The 20,073-nt window shown below is 32.1% G+C and overlaps 1 protein-coding gene across 3 annotated transcripts in view; it reads right to left on the bottom strand.

The window, feature by feature from the left end:
* LOC105219148 (solute carrier family 28 member 3) overlaps window positions 1-13,057 on the bottom strand; it is a 30,132-nt gene extending 17,075 nt beyond the window's left edge. The window contains exons 1-4 of one of the 3 annotated variants that reach the window (XM_029044815.2): window positions 12,913-13,057; window positions 873-920; window positions 753-794; window positions 51-204 (exon numbers count right to left, since the gene is read on the bottom strand). In XM_029044815.2, coding sequence (XP_028900648.2) covers window positions 51-204; window positions 753-794; window positions 873-911 — 235 coding nt within the window. In that variant the 5' untranslated portion in view covers window positions 912-920; window positions 12,913-13,057. Of the gene's footprint in view, window positions 1-50; window positions 205-752; window positions 795-863; window positions 921-4,583; window positions 4,603-12,912 lie in introns of those variants that run through there. The other 2 variants (XM_011195116.3, XM_054235169.1) reach the window with 2 other exon arrangements.
* Between the last annotated feature and the right edge of the window lie 7,016 nt (window positions 13,058-20,073).

Below are 20,073 nucleotides of genomic sequence, written 5' to 3'. Positions count from 1 at the left end.
CGGTTGCACCCGAACTTAGCTTTCCTTACTTGTTTTAATAATAAACTCACCGACATCTATATAATGGTACGTCGCATAGGCGAAATATCCCCCGACAACAAGGTGTATTCCCACTTTTAAGCCATGGTGGGTAGCTTTTCTTATTCTTCGTTTTATATTTGATCTTATCTTCTTGTGTTCCAATTTAGATTCACTTCTGTTGATCTGAAAGAAAAAAATATATTCTATGAAGTCATGTGTGCAAAAAAAGAATTAAATTTTATACTTTATGGACTGTTTAAATACCGGCAACATTTATTTTTTCGTATATACTATTTAAAGAACTAATACTAGTGGTAAGGCCAGTCGCTCACCCGTCATAATAATACTTCATTTAACCGCGAAATAATTGCATTTTTCATTTATAGTGATCGGAAAAATATCCACTGATTATGTTGGGGTGTTCCTGAACATAACAATCACGTCAACACTCACTGCTCAAATATGTTAACTGCTATGTCACTGCTTCATTAACTATGTAGATGAAATAAACTATTGATGTTCTAGTATCACGAGTAGTGTTTTTTTTCACCAATTGTTATTGATTTTTGCTTTTAGATATACAAGGTGCCTTGTTAATATCACATACTTTTCAATAAAGTTAAAATACTATTTCTGCTTTCTGACCAGTATCATTTGATTTGAATATGATGTAAGATGTTTTTTGTTTTAAACTTTTGATTTTGAACGTGTATGCATGTATGGTTTCTTACCTTTTTAGCTTCCTCATTGGCGTCTTCCACATTTTCTGCAGGCTATAAACAGTTCAAAAGAAGAATAATGGTTAGTTATAAAACCTAATTTCTTTGGTGAGATTAACACACATCACCAACTTCATATGCGTTATTTGTCTGGCCTCGTTCTATTTCCATTACAGTCGTCTGTGGAATATTATAACAAGTTTTAAAATATATGTAAATATGTCTATATATAGCAATATTTGAACACAAATATTTAGTAATAGTTGTATTAAAATATTACAGATTCTTTTAAGATCGAAACGAATCTTCAAATATACTAATTATAAATATTATTATTGTTTATAATATGTTCAATCTGCATCACTTACATTTCCCTAACTTTCAAATATACACAATACAACATTTTCCGTGCTTCTAGTTGATGTAGATATGAGTAAATCAAATACCTCAATAAGTCTAAATGGGTATGTTAGAATTAGTGATTTGATTTTGAATATATCATCTAAACTCTACACTTAGTTTTTGGATTCTAACGCGGCGATTCTAACCGAAATTGTGTTTACTGCGGCTACAAGTATAATAAAAGTGTAGGCACATATCTATTTTCAATTGGAACTGAATTTATTTCGGTTTGTTATCAGTTAATTGTGCTTCATAATTTTTTAACCCATGGTCCAAAACTTGCTATCAATAATAACAAGTAAGGACAGTCTAAGTTCGGGTGCAACCGAACATTTTATACTCTCGCAATTTATTGCAGAAATTTACAAATATACAAAATTTACCCATAAATTCGGCATAAAGTTTAACAGAATAACGAAAATCGTAATATATACTATATGAGGGCTGAGGTAATTCCTGAATCGATTTCTTTAGCATTTTCACCAGCAGGGTACACTATATCCAAGACTATACGCTCACTTAATTTTGCTAAGATATCTCACATATTAACCAATACATATATGCGGAATAAAGCCCACCGTACTTTTGAAAAACCTATAATTAAGTATATTGGAGCTAGGAGATGTTATGACCCGATTTTAATAATTTTTTTAACAGAACACTATTAGAAGAAAACAATTTCCTCTGAATTACATTAAATTATCTGAGAGATTTACCCAAATTTTCGGTTAAAATTTACCCTTAGGCGCTGAGTTCAACATGTTCGATATCTGAGGCCTTGAAAAGTTATAGTCCGTTTTCGACAATTTTTTCACAAGTGATGACAGAGATGATATGCACTATTTGTGTAAAGTTTCCTTCCGCTATCTTCATTGGTTCCTTATGTATACATGATAAAGTGAAGGAATCAGATGGAATTAAAATTTGAGTTATAAAGAAAGTAGTCGTGGTTGTGAACAGATTTCGCCCATTTTTTATCCGTGTTATCAGGGTGTAAAGAAAATGTTATATACCGAATTTCATTGAAATCTGTGAAATTTAGTGTTTCTGTCGTTTTTCCTTAGTGAGTTAACTCACTTTTAGTAATTTTCAACCTAACATTTGTATGGGAGGTGGGCGTGGTTATTATCCGATTTCAACTATTTCCATGGCGTGTGGTGGGGTACGTAAGAGAACCGACTGCAGAAAGTTTGGTTTATATAGCTTTATTGATTTGTGAGTTATATATAAATAACCGATTTGTGGGCGGGGCCACGCCCACTTCCCCAAAGAAACTACACCCAAATATGCCCCTTCCTAGTGCGATCCCCTATTCCAAATTTTACTTTTATAACTTCATTTATAGCTTAGTTATGACACTTTATGTGTTTTTGGTTTTCGCCATTTTGTGGGCGTGGCAATGGCCCGATTTCGCCCATTTTTGAAAGCAACCCTCTCACTGCCCAAAGGAAAATGTGTTCCAAGTTTCATCAAGATATCTCAATTTTTGAAAGCAACCCTCTCACTGCCCAAAGGAAAATGTGTTCCAAGTTTCATCAAGATATCTCAATTTTTACTCAAGTTATCCGTTGCACGGACGGACAGACATCCGGATTTCAAATCTACTCGTCACCCTGAATATTTTGGTATATATGATATCTATATATCTATATCTAACTCGTCTAGTTTTAGGTGTTACAAACAACCGTTATGGGAACAAAACTATTATACTCTCGTAGCAACTTTGTTGCAAGAGAATAAAAATAGCCACGAACTTCTCCAAATTGTCTTACTTTCAATTGGTTGATGACTTACTCCATTTTCTAGTGAGCTTCTGTGTGGTTGTGTTATTAATATTGCATTGAAGCATGTTCATATTTTAGTTTAATAGAAAAGTATTTAGCTCAGACTCAATATATCCACTCAAATTCGTTCATTTTATATGTTCATATGCTTGTAGTCCATTCACAATTTTATTGAACAACGAATGTTAAATTCTCTCTTCATAAAAAGTTTTACCAACACCTGGAAATATTTCCTCCGCTTTGATTATTTCAAGTTGTGAGAGTAAAAAATATTGGGTTACATACAAACATACTCTTTTCTTACTTGTTAAATGTCATTCTATGTAAAATGAGCCTATAATTTGTAATAGCGAATTAATGGATATTTATTAAGACACATTTTTATATACGATTTTTTTTTAAGAAAATACATGTCGAACATAAAAGTGATCGTACGAAAAGTCTGCCCCTTTTTCATTCAACCGGTCGCGAAATAATTATTTTTTCTGGAAAACGAATTCCTCAAAATTTACAGGACGAAACTGTCGAAATTTAAAAATACTCTTCTACAGAATACAATGGGTCAATTATTTAGGTTAAAAGTTTTGGGATTTGTGACAGTGTCACTTGACACTTTCTCTTAATGTTCAGATATGCATTATAAAATGTTTTGTGTAATTCAAGGAATTTCTGACGCAAAATTGGAATTTTTTATAATTTCTGGGTATGCGTATAAAGTTTAAAATACTCGGCCTTTCTAATTTTAATTTGTTATTGAAACATGGCTTTTGTGAGTTATTTGTAAATAGACGTACGTTTTTAGCAACGGCCATTGCGACATTTCTGTGATCAAACTGGCTTTTTAAAAATTCGAATGGGTATTTGTATCAGGTTTATAGTTATTGCTATTTTTTCTTCAAATGTTTACTTCGTACCGGTTAACGTTTCATTGCTCAATGCCATATAATCTGAAGCGTAGTAATAAACAAATATAGGAAACGAATAAGATGTTGTCACAATGGCATTGCTCAAGAATGATAATATTCTAAGTGCTGCTATAAAACTGTTAATCTAACTGATGATAACAGAGCCTCGTGCCATTTCCCTTATTTATTTCCTGCAGTAACATTTTTTTAATGTTTTACCCTTTGTATATGTATGTATGTACTTAAATAAATACTATTAATAACCAATAAATTGTGTGTGTAAATATGCTGTACGCGCACGCCAATTAAGAGCAACAATGTTTTGCAAATATCGACATGGTTAGTATACAGAACGAAGCCATATCATGATATCAGCTAAACTACATTGGTACTATGAAAGAAAACAGCAGCATTCCACGGAAAATACAAAGGCAAAAAAAGAAAGACAAATTGTAGGCAGATCCATCGAAACACTACATATCATAGACAAATATAAAACTAAACATATTTCAGATACCGCAAATTTAAATCATCACTTAGACGACGTGCACAAAATATATCGTACTCAAATACATATGTGTACATATGTATGTGTATTTATGTTTGTACATATTGTAACGGATTTCTAAAATCTGTCGTTTACGCTGAAACTCTACCCTGAGTTCGATCAGTGGATTGTCAAATAAAAGTCACTATTTAATGGCTATACACTTATCTTTTTTTCTAATTCAAAGAACTTAACAGTTTATTACCCAATACTCAACTTTACAACTCTAACTTATAACTTGTTTACACTTTATTCGACAACTCTCTCTTTAGAATTGTCCTTACTCGACAACTCTCTTATCAGAACTGTGTGTTGCTGCCATTCCAGCAGCCCATATATAGTCGATTGTTGGCAATATATCGCCACTCGAATATTCTGGCAACTACGACAATCAATAGATTATCGATTTCGATTGTCGATTCTAGTTTGTTCTGGTACCATTTTCGTTACAATATAATTATACGAGGATTCTCTTGGCAACTCTTTACTGTAATTCATTCATAGTCACGTATAGTAGCTAATCGAAAAAGCCAAAAAGAAAGAAGTTTCGTCACTGAGTTTGCACTGTACATGCATATGTATATGTTTATATTACAAATCGTTTGAATATTTAATAAAACTGGTGGAAATAACGTCGACTTGTAATGGCTTAATAACTTTATTATTATTTGTTATTGAACCAGACATTGTTCTATCAAAGAATGTATAATAATAAGAAGGAGCAAATGTTAGCAGTGCTAAAATGTTATTTGACATTAGGGAACATCGAAAAAATTTCGAACACTATGAAGGAACACACCATTCAAAAGGGGAAGCAAGCCAATGTTTACCACTTTATAAGGGAACTGATCAATTGCGTGCACCACGATATAAAGGAACATGAGAACAGAAAATGTATGCATCAGAGAAACTACACCACACTATAAGGGACTACTCTATAGAAATTGCCCACGCAGATGTTCTTTGATATGCGCATAAGGGGTAATTAGAATAATGTGTATTGTAAAGAAATAATTATTAATCGCACAAGATTTACGAATTTGCCTCTTCATCAACCACAAATTCGCACACAATTCTGTGATTTCTAATTGGATATTTGGTAATTTCGTCCTATAATTTTTTTTTTGCAATTTTTTTCTATATAAAATATGATAATTATTTACATAAATTTGTTTATTTTAATGAAAATAATGAAATTAATTAATGAAAAATAATAAAAAAAATAAAGCTGTCCTTCATATTCAGCATATTTGAAGTTATAATAGTATGCAAAAATAAAAATACAAACATATACACATATACCATAAGTACATATACATATATATTTATATGTATCAAGCGTACGTATGTAGCATCATACACGTATGCGTTCTTACATTCACACTTCTATATTCACTCATTCATAAGTATGTATATCTGTATATACGCATAAATAGAGAATTTCTTCATTTGCGCAATAGCAAACGCATCTACATATGTATGTCTATGACTGACAAAAAAACAAACCAACGCATATACAAACATACATACATGTGTAGCTCACGACAAAAAACTCTGAACATCAAGAAGCAGAAACAACAATATTCCAACTCTTTTCCTCTCTGCAGACGTCGATGTCGGCAAACTGCCACCACGCGACGATGACGAAATCTATAATCATATTTCGATGTTGATACTGAAGTCAAAGCGAAAAGTGGCAACAGTGGAAGCAGCTTGACAAAAATCACAAAAGAATCGATTTTCATATTTGCCAGAAATATAAAATATGCGAAAAATAAGACCTCTGCCAGGATTTGAACCCGAGCACCGTATAAAAAGCGAGTGCGTGCGTACCACACGCACCACGATAGCTATTGAGAAACAATCAGCTTAATTGATATTTCATAATCCATAGGACCAGATGCTAGTTCTAATAGAAATATGAATATGATTCTCGGCGACTGCCAGTTTTCTCTTCTGAAGGAAATATAAGAAATTGTTTCAATTTGACCAGACAAATCGCTTTTAGGCAGGGCATGCGCGGAGATGTGCGCGACGCTTGCGCTTATGAATGACGTCCCTTTGCTTTGTTGTTGATACGCATGCGTTTATGAATGAATATGTTATTGTAATGTTTTGTTGTAAGCGAGTAATTTTTTTTGAAGATGTGACAAATGCGAGGAATGTAGATTTGTATGTTCACATTTATAAGTGCGTACATATGTACATATACATATGTATATTTCTGCACGCGTAGTAAAAATATTTGAACATACACATTGTTATGAAATTTGCCGACGGCAAATCAATGATTGCACGAGACCATAATCATATTGTAGATTATTATATAGTTTATTTAAATAATTAAAGAATAAGACAGAATTTTTAATTAGATATGAATAAAAAGTAACTCAAAAAACTAAAAATAATATAAAATTAAAATGAAATGAAAAATAGATAGAAAATTAAATTAAATAAAAATAAGTATCCACACGCACGTATTTTCCTACTTTGCATGTCCATCAAATTCCCTAGGTTCGACGCTCATCATAAAAATATTTTTTTATCAATTAATTAATTTGAGTCAAAATGTATTTTTAATTATTAATTATATTAATTTAAAAATTTCTATAAAATAACTTGAAATATAAAAAAAAATGCAAATGTAAATCTATATAAGCAATCACGACGTGAATTGACGTGAGAACACCCATTTCCCCTTTGTGTCTAATGATCACAGTTCTCACATGCTGTGGTGTATTATTTTTCTTTCGAAGTGGCGAGTTTTCGATGTTCCCTTATCACACAAAAAGCTGCGAGTTAACATTTGCTCCTTCTTATTATTATACATTCTTTGGTCACAGTAGAAATTTTAGTTGTGATTTCGATAATTTTGGATACGGTGATTACAAAAGCAGTTAAATGTACCCAAAATGTATTAATTAGTTAATAGTGATTACAAAAGCAGGTAAATTTTGGATATTGTTAAAATTAATAAAAATGAATATGTAAAAAATTAAAAAAAAAAATTTGAGAACAAATTCTCATAAATTCGTTTTTTTTTTGTTGTGATCGCAATAGCAATAAAAAATCACAGTGATTTAAAAGTAGCAATCACTGAAATCACAGTGATTCAAAAATAGCAATATCGCTCATCACTAATATAAAGCATACCTGCATGTTAAGTGTTATATGTATGTAAGATGAAAAGGAGTTAATTAAATCAATCCGCCAAATTAATTGCGTAATTTATTATCTTTTATTGCTAACGATTACATAATTTGCTGACGATTAGAAGTTTAGTTTGCAGATTTTGCAGATAGCGCCAACTAATCAAATTAAATTTTCTTATTGAAGCATTAGATAAGGTCACATAAATCAATCTTATCGATTCTCTGAATAATATTTTATAACGCGTTTATTTGAAAATACAATAAATTGCAAATTTTAATGTTCTTATTATCTTATAAAGAAATGCGCAAATTTTCTTCTACCATGAATCAATATAGATTTAATGCATTTGATTTATAACTTATTCAGACTGACACAGGTGAGGATATGAAAGTTTAACGAGCCACTCAGGGTAACTCATCGGTATTCGAGTATAATAGAAAGAAATCCACCTATATATATGACATCGAAGAAAATTGTATACACGTGATGAGAACAACAAATGAATATATACATTTGGTGTACTCATAAAATGGTGTTGGTATATACAACACCAGGCATTATGGTATTTTTGATATTTCTAAGAAAATTTTAATTTTTTTACGGGTTTATACTTACGGACATTTTATAATCTAATGAAGATTATTTTGCAAGGTTTACTTAAGCGACACAACCCGAGTATGTTTTAAATCGATTTTGATATTGTTATCAATCTCTGCTCACATTTCTTTCAAATTAAAGGCTTTCAGACCTATTCTGTGCACTTTACAAACTCAACAATTTTATAATTTGTACAAATTTTAAATTTATCAAGCATTTCGTATTCTGTGTCAGAAATAAAAAGCTTTTTTCTGGATAAATTGTTAATAAGGAAAATGTTCTTAACAAATAAAATATCTCGTTGTGGATAGTTGTGAAAGTGAATTTGTTGTAATGGAGATATTTTACTTTTGTCGTTATTTTTATACAAAGAGGAAAAATATGAACATGTTGACGGCTCGCGTTATTGAGCCGTTTTTATATTAAGAATTTTATTTTTTCGTTTTTTGTATAATAAAATGAAGATAATGAGGGTAACTTTGAGGAAATTGCTTTCTATATATTGCATGAGATTACAGCTTAGCAAATTTTTGCCAATAATGAAAAAGTTTAGATTTCGTAGTCCCTAAGAAACATTTCTGAAGCTAAACATAACAACCAACTAAATCAAAATTGTATTCCAAATATTTTTAAATATATTATATAGGACATAAGAACATATGTATATGTATCATATTATGTAGTATTCTATGGCTTTGCGGGGGAGCAAAAACCTTGGGGGTGATCTGGGATGGAAAAGCGAATAGCCTCTGCCATCCGATTATCTATCAACCTCATTTACGCATAACCTTATCATCTATATAGAGTAAATGGGGTTGTAAAACCAAACCAAATACTTTCATCAGGTTTGGGAGGCTTCAGTCGATATCTCGACATCAGAATCGGATAGATAGGCTGATAACCGGTCAATCGTAAACCAAACTTATCAACGAAGCCATATTGAAGAAGGCTCGGTTAAAACACTCATCCAAATAACGACCTTTTGCATGAAAAATAGGGCCAGATTCGGAGCATGGAATATTTGCGCATTCTAAGAAACTTCACATCTAACCAAAGAGCATAGGATTTATTCTGAAATTAAAGTTACATTATTAACTATTTTGCAACAAATATTGAAATGCATGTGAAAACGTACGTTATATAATAGAATAATTGAAATAAATTTTTCAATTAAACTCAATATAATTGGACAGAAATCAGCTGTTTCTGTTTCATTATTTTGTTTCCCATACGTGTGGGGATGCGTACTGAAGCTTTTTATTTTATCAAAATTGTCACAGAAGACCAAATATTTCTTACTTGATTAAAGTATGAAATTTTTTTTAAATTATTTTGTTATTTTGTCAAGTGCACAGAATAGGGCTGTTTGTCTCGTAAGTTTTCTTTTAGGCAAATAATCCAAATTAGTGAGAACAGGCGTGACCGAAAAGTTATTTCGGTGAAAGTTTTTACAGGAAAGTAACAACAAAATTGTTTTGTGGGGCCTAGTATCACTGTCATGGATCATTATTATGAAACAGTTGAGTGTTTTTAATCCATTTTGTGAGTTTAGTATTCTTAATTTCACCACTTATACTAAGAGTTTTCTAACACATTTGTAACATCGCAGGCATTGTATAGAGAAGTAGAGAAACTCCGAAAACCTACCTCCAGAAACTACTTTTGTCATTTAAGCCAACATGGCCGCCTATGTTGAGCTAATTCATATTCCCCAAAAAGGGTTTCGCATAATTAAAAATTTGTGTATTATTGTTTATTACCATTCGAATTTTTGGTATTATTATGATGTTATTTAGTATTACGAAATTAAATTATATTAATTCTTCTTGATAGGGATGAATAACCAACATAAATATTTGAAAATATTTTACTTAATGGAAACGAGAAGATTTATTTTACTATAAGTGGGATTCTCGAAATAGCATTGTAATGCGGTATGGTACTAAAAGTTAGCAGTAATTTAAACAGTATTATAATTTAATTATTTTTAAGTGTTTATAGACACAAGTGAGAATGAAAAATACAATTTATACATAAGTAAATATGCATATGTATATTTTTATTCTAAGAAATATGGAAACTAATTTATAAGCCATTCACGACATTTATGTATGCGGTTTCGATCGGCCGTACACGAAATACAAATCGTTCATCAATGAAGAAACATTGGAGAGATCAAGCAGTTAATAAAATAACCAGATAAGCAGATAATAATAATAATAATGATATAAATTTTTTAGATTATCACTTTTATGTTTATACTCTCGCAACAACGTTGCTACGAGAGTATTATAGTTTTGTCCACATAACGGTTGGTTGTGAGTCCTAAAACTAAACGAGTTAGATATAGGGTTATATATATCAAAATGATCAGGGTGACGAGAAAAGTTCAAATCCGGATGTCTGTCTGTCCGTCCGTCCGTGCAAGCTGTAACTTGAGTAAAAATTGAGATATCTTAATGAAACTTGGAACACGTGTTCCTTGGCACCATAAGAAGGTTAAGTTCGAAAATCAGCAAAATCGGTCCACTGCCACGCCCACAAAATGGCGAAAACCGAAAACACATAAAGTGCCATAACTAAGCTAATAAAGCTATGGAAATAAAATTTGGTACGAAGGATCGCACTATGAAGAGGCATATTTGGATGTAACTTTTTTGGGAAAGTGGGCGTGTCCCCCAAATAGGTTTTTTGTATATATCTCGCAAACCAATAGAGCTATATAAACCAAACTTTCTGCAGTCGTTTTTTTTAGCCATTTCCTTATACAGTTTAAAAATGACAGAAATCGGATAATAATCACGCCCCCCTCCCATACAAAGGTTAGGCTGAAAATTACTAAAGGTGGGTTAGCTCACTAACCAAAAACGTCAGAAACACTTAATTTCACATAGGAAATGGCAGATAGAAGCTACACTCAGATTTTTTTACAAAATGGAAAATGGGCGTGGCGTCGCCCACTTATGGGTCAAAAACCATATCTCAGGAACTACTCAACCGATTTCAATGAAACTTGGTTTGTAATAGTTTCCTTACATCCCAATGATATGTTGTGAAAATAGGCCAAATCGCTTCACAACCACGCCTACTTCCTATATTCCAGAACTTTGAAGACAATCTGAATCGTTAACTTTACAATATATAAAGTAAGTACTAGTGAAGATATCGATGCAGAACTTTGCACAAATACTACGTTTATAGTGTGGCAGCCCCATTCTAAAAATCACCGAAATCGGACCATAGGTTGTCAAGGCCCCATATAGCGAACATGAGGACCTCGGTACTTCTAACCTAATATTAGGGTTTCTAACTTTCAATGGACTCTATACAATATATTTGACGAATATGTGGGTCAAATTGTGTATTATATAATATAAATAAATTTAAATAAATAAATTGCGAGAGTATAAAATGTTCTGTTACACCCGAACTTAGCCTTTGCTTACTTGTTTCTTTTAATCATTAATTGTATGTCATGTATGGCCACTTTATGGCAGCAGACCTATGTACATACGGAGCTAAGGGTTTCTTAAAATTGTGCAAAAATTGTTTTCCAAGTTACTGCATTCAAATATAGAAATATTTGTCCTTTTAAACAGCTGACGCTAAATCATATAAATCATAAAAATTTAAGATTACACTATATTTTCAAATGAGTACAATACATAGCTATAGCTATATGAAATTAAATTATGTTCATTGTGTCCTTTTTCATAATTTATACGTATTTTCTGCCTTTTATAATTTGTTCGTTTTATTCTTTTGCCACCCTATCTCAATACAGCTTTAATTATGAAAAGCAAAAACAACAACTAGAGAAACTATCAAATAACTTGCATGGTTGCTCTATTCTTGCTACCATATTTCTGTGGTGAATAATTATGCCACCACATTCGACAAAACGAAGCCCTAATAAATGCTATCATTATTCTTAAATTTGGAAGTAGAACGAGTTGTTGCAACAATTAGTGAAAAAAGGAACTCTTTTTTTATCGAAAAAGTATTAAATGCGTTGAAATAATCAGTAGTTTTTTTTACAACTTTTCATAAAATTTCGCAAAAATTCTACAATGCAACCATTTTCTGGCAAAAAGTCAGCCATCTTGGATTACATAAGAAACTCACCCCCGGAGACTACTTGACAGTTCTCCATGAACCCCTCTGTTGACGTTGTATCAGCTGATAGTTTCTCTTCTTCTCTATACAATGATCTCAGGTTACTTCATGTCTCTGAAACGTCTACGATTCAATGAATGTCACACAACCAATCAAACAAGTCTATACTCTAGTACTCAAATAAAAATGCCAGTTTTTCAAGTTTGTTCAAATATTTAAGAAATGCGGAATGTACTTATTATATATGTATTATATAAGTATGATGCGAACATCTCAAGCTTTTAGTGTATGATCACTTTGCATATTCTATGAAGTCTGAACATTATAAACAAGCCCTTCCCAGTGCAACCTCGAATATTTTGAAAATAATTAGAATTGTATCCGAATTTGGCATTTGTATGTAGTAAGATATGAATTTTGACATATTGTGTTTCTTTTTTTTGTTTTAGATTGCTGGTGATATACGATCGTATGTACATACATATTTGTACATATATTTCAACTTCCTAGGGATGGAAGGGTCACTTCAGATGGAAGTGGCGATAAGGACACAATTAAGTTTTATCAATACTTTAAAATATCACGTTATTTTGATTGATTTCAATATAGGCGGTACACTACACCTTATTAATTATTTTTAACTGTATTTAAAGTTAACTTTCAATTACCAAATGTGATCCGTTAGGATTATTCCGAGCACCGAGCTTTCTTCCAATTTATCAAAATAGTACAACCGTCCGAACCGCAGATAATCGCAAACTGAATATAAGTATCGCGAAACGTTAAAACATCTACTGCCGAGGTGATGTACAATATGTCTACAATATACATATGTATAGTGCATACATGTGTACAACTGTATGTAGATAAATATGCACAAAAGCTGTATAAATTTAAGTACTCGCGCATTGTACATATGTATGCACAGCGATACACTACTTTTAGTGACTCTTACTTAATAATGAAAATAACGAAGTTGACGGGTTGAAAGAGAGCAAGTAACGATCGGAAATGAATAATAACTGGCTTATTACACCTTGCTAGCAATTTACGTTTTTGGGAATGAGCAGCCAAACGACTTGCTTGTGATCTCCCGATATTATTTGTAATTCACAATATTAAAATTCCCGATAATTGATTAAATAATTATTTATGCATTTTTATAAATAATATCAAGAAATCGTACTCATGTAGCATTTGTTTAGATTTATTTTTGCTCAATTTCCATTTTAACTTTGTAAGAAAATTATTTCAAATATAAGCAACTTGACAACAATTGATCTGTACTCGTACATATGTATGCATATATGAATCTTCATCTTTTTAAACACACTTTTAAGCAGTAAAAAGTGTTTATTAATGTTCGCTTTCAATATATAAATATCAAATAGAATATAAAGGAACGCCTGAAATAAACTAATTTTGAGTTTATTATGCAAAAGCGTGAAGAGAGTAACTTTCGAAGTGTGACGATAAAAATACTTAACGTTGTATAACAAATTACAATTTGCATGCAGGCGTACAATGTTTTGTCAAAATACTTAAATTTACTTTACATATTGAGGTGAATATGATCTGATTATATAGATTAGACTGCTTTGTGAGCAGAAAGATTCTTTTGTGAGTACGACGTCGAAATCTAAAATCTGGTTTAATTTAGTATTTCCAAATAGTAATTTGGCGAAAGATTATTAACGTGTATTTTTTGGTGACATTCCGGAATCTATTGAAAAATCTACGGTATATTAAAGATATGCTGACTTAACAAGGTAAAATCATTGTAATGGACAAAACGCATTATAATAATGCGAAAATAGGGTTATACGCAAAGAGAGATAAAATATCTTCTTCTATTTGTTTCCGGTCATTCGGAAAATCCTGTGAAATTCCTTATGTTTGATATGTGCGTATTCGTAATCATCGAAATATGTATGTATGTAAGTACATACGAATTGAGGTATATCGTATAGTAAATACGAAATCGAGCAAAAACTAGCCTAAGTAAATATGCATAACTCCAAACTAACGAACTCATAAATCATATGAATTCCATAATTTGAAATCAAAGTACAATATATCAAACACAAAAATGTAAAGTGTGTGTTTACTAATGTACATAAATTAATAAAATCGATTAGTTCGAGAGAAATTCATTCAAATCCAATTTACCTCTTAGAAAAGTCAGAATGATTTATAACAACCTCTTCTCACAATTGGTTCCACACCAAGAGAACATTACCATGTATCTTGCGAGTGATAAGGCATAAAGATTATCAAATAATAAAAACGAATTTGATAAAGGTAATAATTTTAAATTACACCATGCAACACAAAAACTTTTCATATCTTTGTTTTTTTCTTTACAATCGCTTAAAAGATATGAGCCTCTAGTAGGGGCCAAATATTTCACTTCTGCATGCTTTTAGTACGGTTTCTGTAATATCATTGTCATATCGGTTGATGGTGCTTTTGTTAACATATCAGTTAAAAAATTATCAGCGAATTACTTATCTCTGCTATATGCCCATTAATTGTTTGTTAAATGCAATCACAATTTCAAATTTAATTTCTTAAGTGGCAAAAATTTCGCAATTCTTAATCGTAAAGAATGTTGGGTGATTTAATTGAAATGTCCAATAATATGTACATATGAGGTGTATTCAAGAAATATCGGGAATTTATGATATGATGCTCATAAACCACCAGGCACACCTTCAGAAATTAAGCGCTCCAAACTGGGTGCAAAACGAAAATAGAACCAAAGATAATTAAATTTCAAGATTCTTTATCCAAAAAGAATTGTTACTACACGCACCGAGCTTCATTTATTATTGACAATAATAAATCGGTTCTAAATTAAAAATACAAAGTATATATAACATACGGGCGAGCCTTCTGGCAGCATACAAAACAGTACTTGATGCTGGCTGGATCAGTAAAAAATTTCCATTTTAAAATTTCGAAAAATGGGCGGAAAAATTATACAAACTCCGTATAAAATATGCTTAAAGCCCACAGACTCAATATAAGAATAGAGGCGTAAGTCATCGTTCTACCGCTACTCACAATTTTGCTACAAATTATGAAGTAAATAAAGCAAGTAAGGAATACTGAATTTTACTAAGAAACTACTACTAATATTAGGTATATGGGAGTAATGTTCCGATTTTACCCATTTTGTGAACAATGGAATATTATTAGAAAAAACAGGTTCCCTGTGCCAAAGTCTTTAGCAAAAAAATAAAGGAATACAAATGATGTTGCCGCCCAACTCACGCAATCCGAATTGAAGCATCCCAAGTTTTTCATGTGAACTAAACCTGTATTTTTTTTCCAAGCACCGTAGTCGATTAGACAGGTCTGTGAAATCAATTGCATAATTAATTTCAAATCAGCTTATTTATTCGTTTTACTTGAAATACAATCCTTATATAATCCGTACATGAAAAAAGTAAACCTTACAAACGCAATTCAAACTACCCTATACATATACATACATACATATGTACATATAAGTTAACACCAGAAATATTGCAAGTAAACCAATAACTGCCGTCGTCAACTATCACCCAATAGGAAATATTCGAGACGTTTAGTCAGCAGAATCAAACAATTGGGAACAACATCCGCCATGCGCCGCATAAGCGAAAGTAACCAGAAACCAACATCCGCCATAACGTTAACCAAAATTGCTGCCGCAGGTAGATTTAGGCAATATTAAGAATATGTTTAATTGTAAATTAGAGTTAGTTGTTAAGTTGATTTCAATCAATAAAGGTCACTCTTGACCATAAAATATTTTTTTTTTTGACTTTGTAATTAATAAGTCATTAACTGGCGCCCGAGCCTAAAATATACGGCACGAGAAGTTTCGGTAAAAAAGCACCATATGCAGTGCTAAACGGGAAGCAACTCGAAATAGCTATCCGGTACGGGAAGTTTCGGTAAAAAGGCATCATAAGTAATGCTAAATAAGGAGCAATCCCAACGAATAATTAAAACCTCAAACAGGTACCATAAGTAGTGCCAAAGAGAAAGCAGCTGAATTTAAATTCCTTACCCACGCTTGAGGAAGGAAGGTGAGCAACTTGGAGCAAGACGGTGATCCAGTAGTATCCAGAAGGAAAAAAGGACCAAATCATCATTGCCAGCCGCCATGAAGCTGATCATAATGTAAGAAATAGGTTAAGATTGTGAAAATTTGTAGAAACCAAAATAAATTAAAAGAATTCAAAAGTTTAAAAGAGTGAATATATGTACATATATGTATTACAATTTAATATCCTTCAAAACAAAAATTGTTTTAAAATTGTGAAAGTTTTTAAAAGAATCAAGTGAATTGTTATACAAGGAGGAAACATATTTTTCTCTTCCTCTCACGAAAATTAGTAAAAGTTAAATCTATATTAAGCAAATTTAACAATATACAAAATCGTTCATAATATAAACAAATCAAATAAAATAAGGCTTGTACAGCCTATAAAAAAATATTTTTAACAAATAACATTAATTATCTCTGCGATTCCGTAGCCAACTCAGGAGTTGACCGGACCCTCTAGAGTATAAATAACCCATTCCTAGACAGGATAACATAAATTTTAATTAAAACAAAATAAATAACACAATAATATAAGGACCTCTCCAAAAATGTCTAACCCAAATAATTTAATAAGACCACCAGTGCTAGGGAATACAACTCCCGTTGCACCAACAGGACCTTCCGGTTCTTGCACCCAAATTTCGCCAGAATTGGCACATTTAGTTAAAAACGCTGTAACTCAGATATTACAGACGGACGGACAAAGCATAATACAAAGTATTTTGAATAATGGTACGAACCAAAACATTAGGGATCAAACTATAGACGAAAGATACAGAGACAACATGAACGAAATGGACAAAATTCCCGACGTAGTGCGATCACTACGAGAATTTTCAGGAAACGCTTCGGAGTTTACCTTCTGGAAAAAGAGTGTCGAGCGGATTTTGAGGATATACGAACCCTCAAAAGGCACTCCACGCTATTTCGGTATTCTAAATGTAATTAGAAACAAAATTATAGGGAAAGCAGATATAGCACTAGAGTCGTATAACACGCCTTTAGATTGGACGGCAATATCTCGTTGTCTAACTACCCATTATGCAGACAAAAGAGACATTGGTACTTTAGAGTATCAAATGACTTGTCTCATACAGGGAAGACTAACGATTAATGAATTTTACCAAAAAGTGTATTCGCACCTATCGTTAATCCTCATCAAAATTGGTTGTATGGAAGTAGGAGAGGAAGCAATACATCTTCTTACGGAAAACTACCGTGCTAAAGCCCTTGACACGTTTGTCAGAGGACTTTCGGGTGACCTTCCTAGGCTTCTCGGCATCAGAGAACCAAAAAGCCTACCAGAAGCTCTTCACCTTTGCCTGAAGTTAGAAAATCAAAACTTTAGAGCAAATCACGCTAACAATCAATTTCCTAGACAACAATTCCAACAACAGAATTTTTTTCCAAATCCTAATCGACAACCTCCTCAAACCAAATTCCATCCCGAGTTAGCTTTTATACCAAAACCAAATCAAATATTTAATCCTTATGGTCAACAACGGTATCCCCAAAATCCAGTAAACCAACAACATGGTTTTCATAATCAAAATCCATTTAATCAACCACCAAGTAATCCCCCTCCAAGACCACCAAAACCACCTCAACCAATGGATGTAGACGTTAGCTTAAGAACAAATGCTATCAATTACGCCAATAGACCAAATCCCAAATTCACTGTCAAACGACCATCAAATTTTTCAAACAAAAATGATCTGCAACCAAAAGTTCAAAGGAATTTTCATGTAAACTCAAACTTTGAACCTTACAGCGAACAAAATTATCAATACAACAATGACTACCAAAACAACGAATACAACTATGACTTTTCCGATACAACACAAACCGACGAAAACGAACAATCACTAGACCTGACAGATGTACATTTTTTAGATTAAACAGCTCTTCGTTACCTTATTTCAACTGCAAAACGAAGAGTGGAGAAATTTTAAAAATCCTAGTCGATACAGGCTCCAATAAAAACTATATTCAATCAAATTTAGTACCAAATCCCAAAGAAAACAATAACCCTTTTTACGCAAATTCAATCGGTGGAAAAATACACATTACCCATCACACTTTTCTAAATCTTTTTAATATTGAAGAATGCAAATTAAAATTTTTTTTGTTACCCACTCTTACAACTTTTCACGCAATTCTTGGAAATGATAGTTTAAAGGAACTATCAGCAATTATCCATACTAAAGAAAATTTCATGATCGTAGCAAACAAACGTAAAATTCAACTCCATCAATATAGAGCCCAAGATGTTCATTCCATCCAAATCCGTGACGAACATATGAATACTTCAGAAAAAAATGAAATTAAACAACTTGTACAAAAACACCGAAACTTATTTTCAGAACCTAATGAAAAACTACCGTACACAACTAAAGTAGTAGCGGAAATTAGAACAAATTCAGATACACCTATCTACTCAAAATCATACCCATATCCTGCCAGTTTAAAACAAGAAGTAGAAAAACAAATAAATAAACTATTAGAGGACGGTATTATCAGAAAATCAAGGTCGCCATACAATTCACCAATATGGGTTGTACCCAAAAAGGACGATGCATCAGGCGGAAAAAAATTCAGATTAGTTATTGATTACAGGAAACTAAACACAGTTACAACTGCTGACAGATACCCAATACCAGAGATAAATGAAGTACTATCACAATTAGGAGAAAATCGAATATTTTCAGTAATCGACTTAAAAAGCGGTTTCCATCAAATTCCTCTTAAGGAATCTGACGTGGAGAAAACAGCCTTTTCAGTGAACAACGGAAAGTATGAGTTCACAAGATTACCTTTGGGACTGAAGAACGCCCCATCCATATTCCAACGTACATTAGACGATATTTTGAGACAATATATAGGAAAAAAATGTTATGTCTATATAGACGACATAATAATATTTAGCAAAGATGAAAAATCTCATTCAGAGCATATTGACAAAATTTTTGATACACTCCGCAAAGCTAATATGAAAGTACAAGCAGACAAATGCGAATTCTATAAAAACCAAGTAGAACTTTTAGGATTCATAATTTCTTCTGCTGGTATTTCCACAAACCCATCTAAAGTAAAAAGTATTGTAGATTTTCCATACCCCAAAACACTTAAAGACCTTAGATCATTTCTAGGACTTTCAGGATACTATAGACGTTTCATAAAAGATTATGCAAAGTTAGCCAAACCCCTCACAACTCTACTTCGTGGTGAAGAAGGTAGAATGTCAAAAAATGTTTCCAAAAAAATCCAAATCCAATTAAACAATGACGCTAAAGCAGCATTTAATAAAATAAAATCCACATTGACATCGAAAGACGTCATTTTACATTATCCCGATTATAAAAAAGAGTTCGATTTAACAACAGATGCTTCCAAATATGCCATAGGCGCTGTCTTAGAACAGAATGGAAAACCCATAACCTTTATATCTAGGACATTAAGTAAAACCGAAGAAAATTATGCAGTAAACGAAAAGGAAATGCTTGCCATAATTTGGGCACTAAATTCCTTTAGAAATTATCTGTATGGCACGGCAAAAGTAGTAATCCATACAGACCATCAACCTCTCACATACGCCTTAAGCAATAAAAACACTAATTCTAAATTAAAACGGTGGAAAGCCATACTCGAAGAATATAATTACGAATTAAGATATAAACCTGGTAAAGCCAACATAGTAGCAGATACACTTTCAAGACCATTCGAAATAAAT

The sequence above is a fragment of the Zeugodacus cucurbitae genome, chromosome 6 (assembly GCF_028554725.1).
Source record: "Zeugodacus cucurbitae isolate PBARC_wt_2022May chromosome 6, idZeuCucr1.2, whole genome shotgun sequence".
In the NCBI taxonomy this organism is placed as follows: Eukaryota; Metazoa; Arthropoda; class Insecta; order Diptera; family Tephritidae; genus Zeugodacus; species Zeugodacus cucurbitae.
This window is presented reverse-complemented; position numbering and strand designations above follow the sequence as displayed.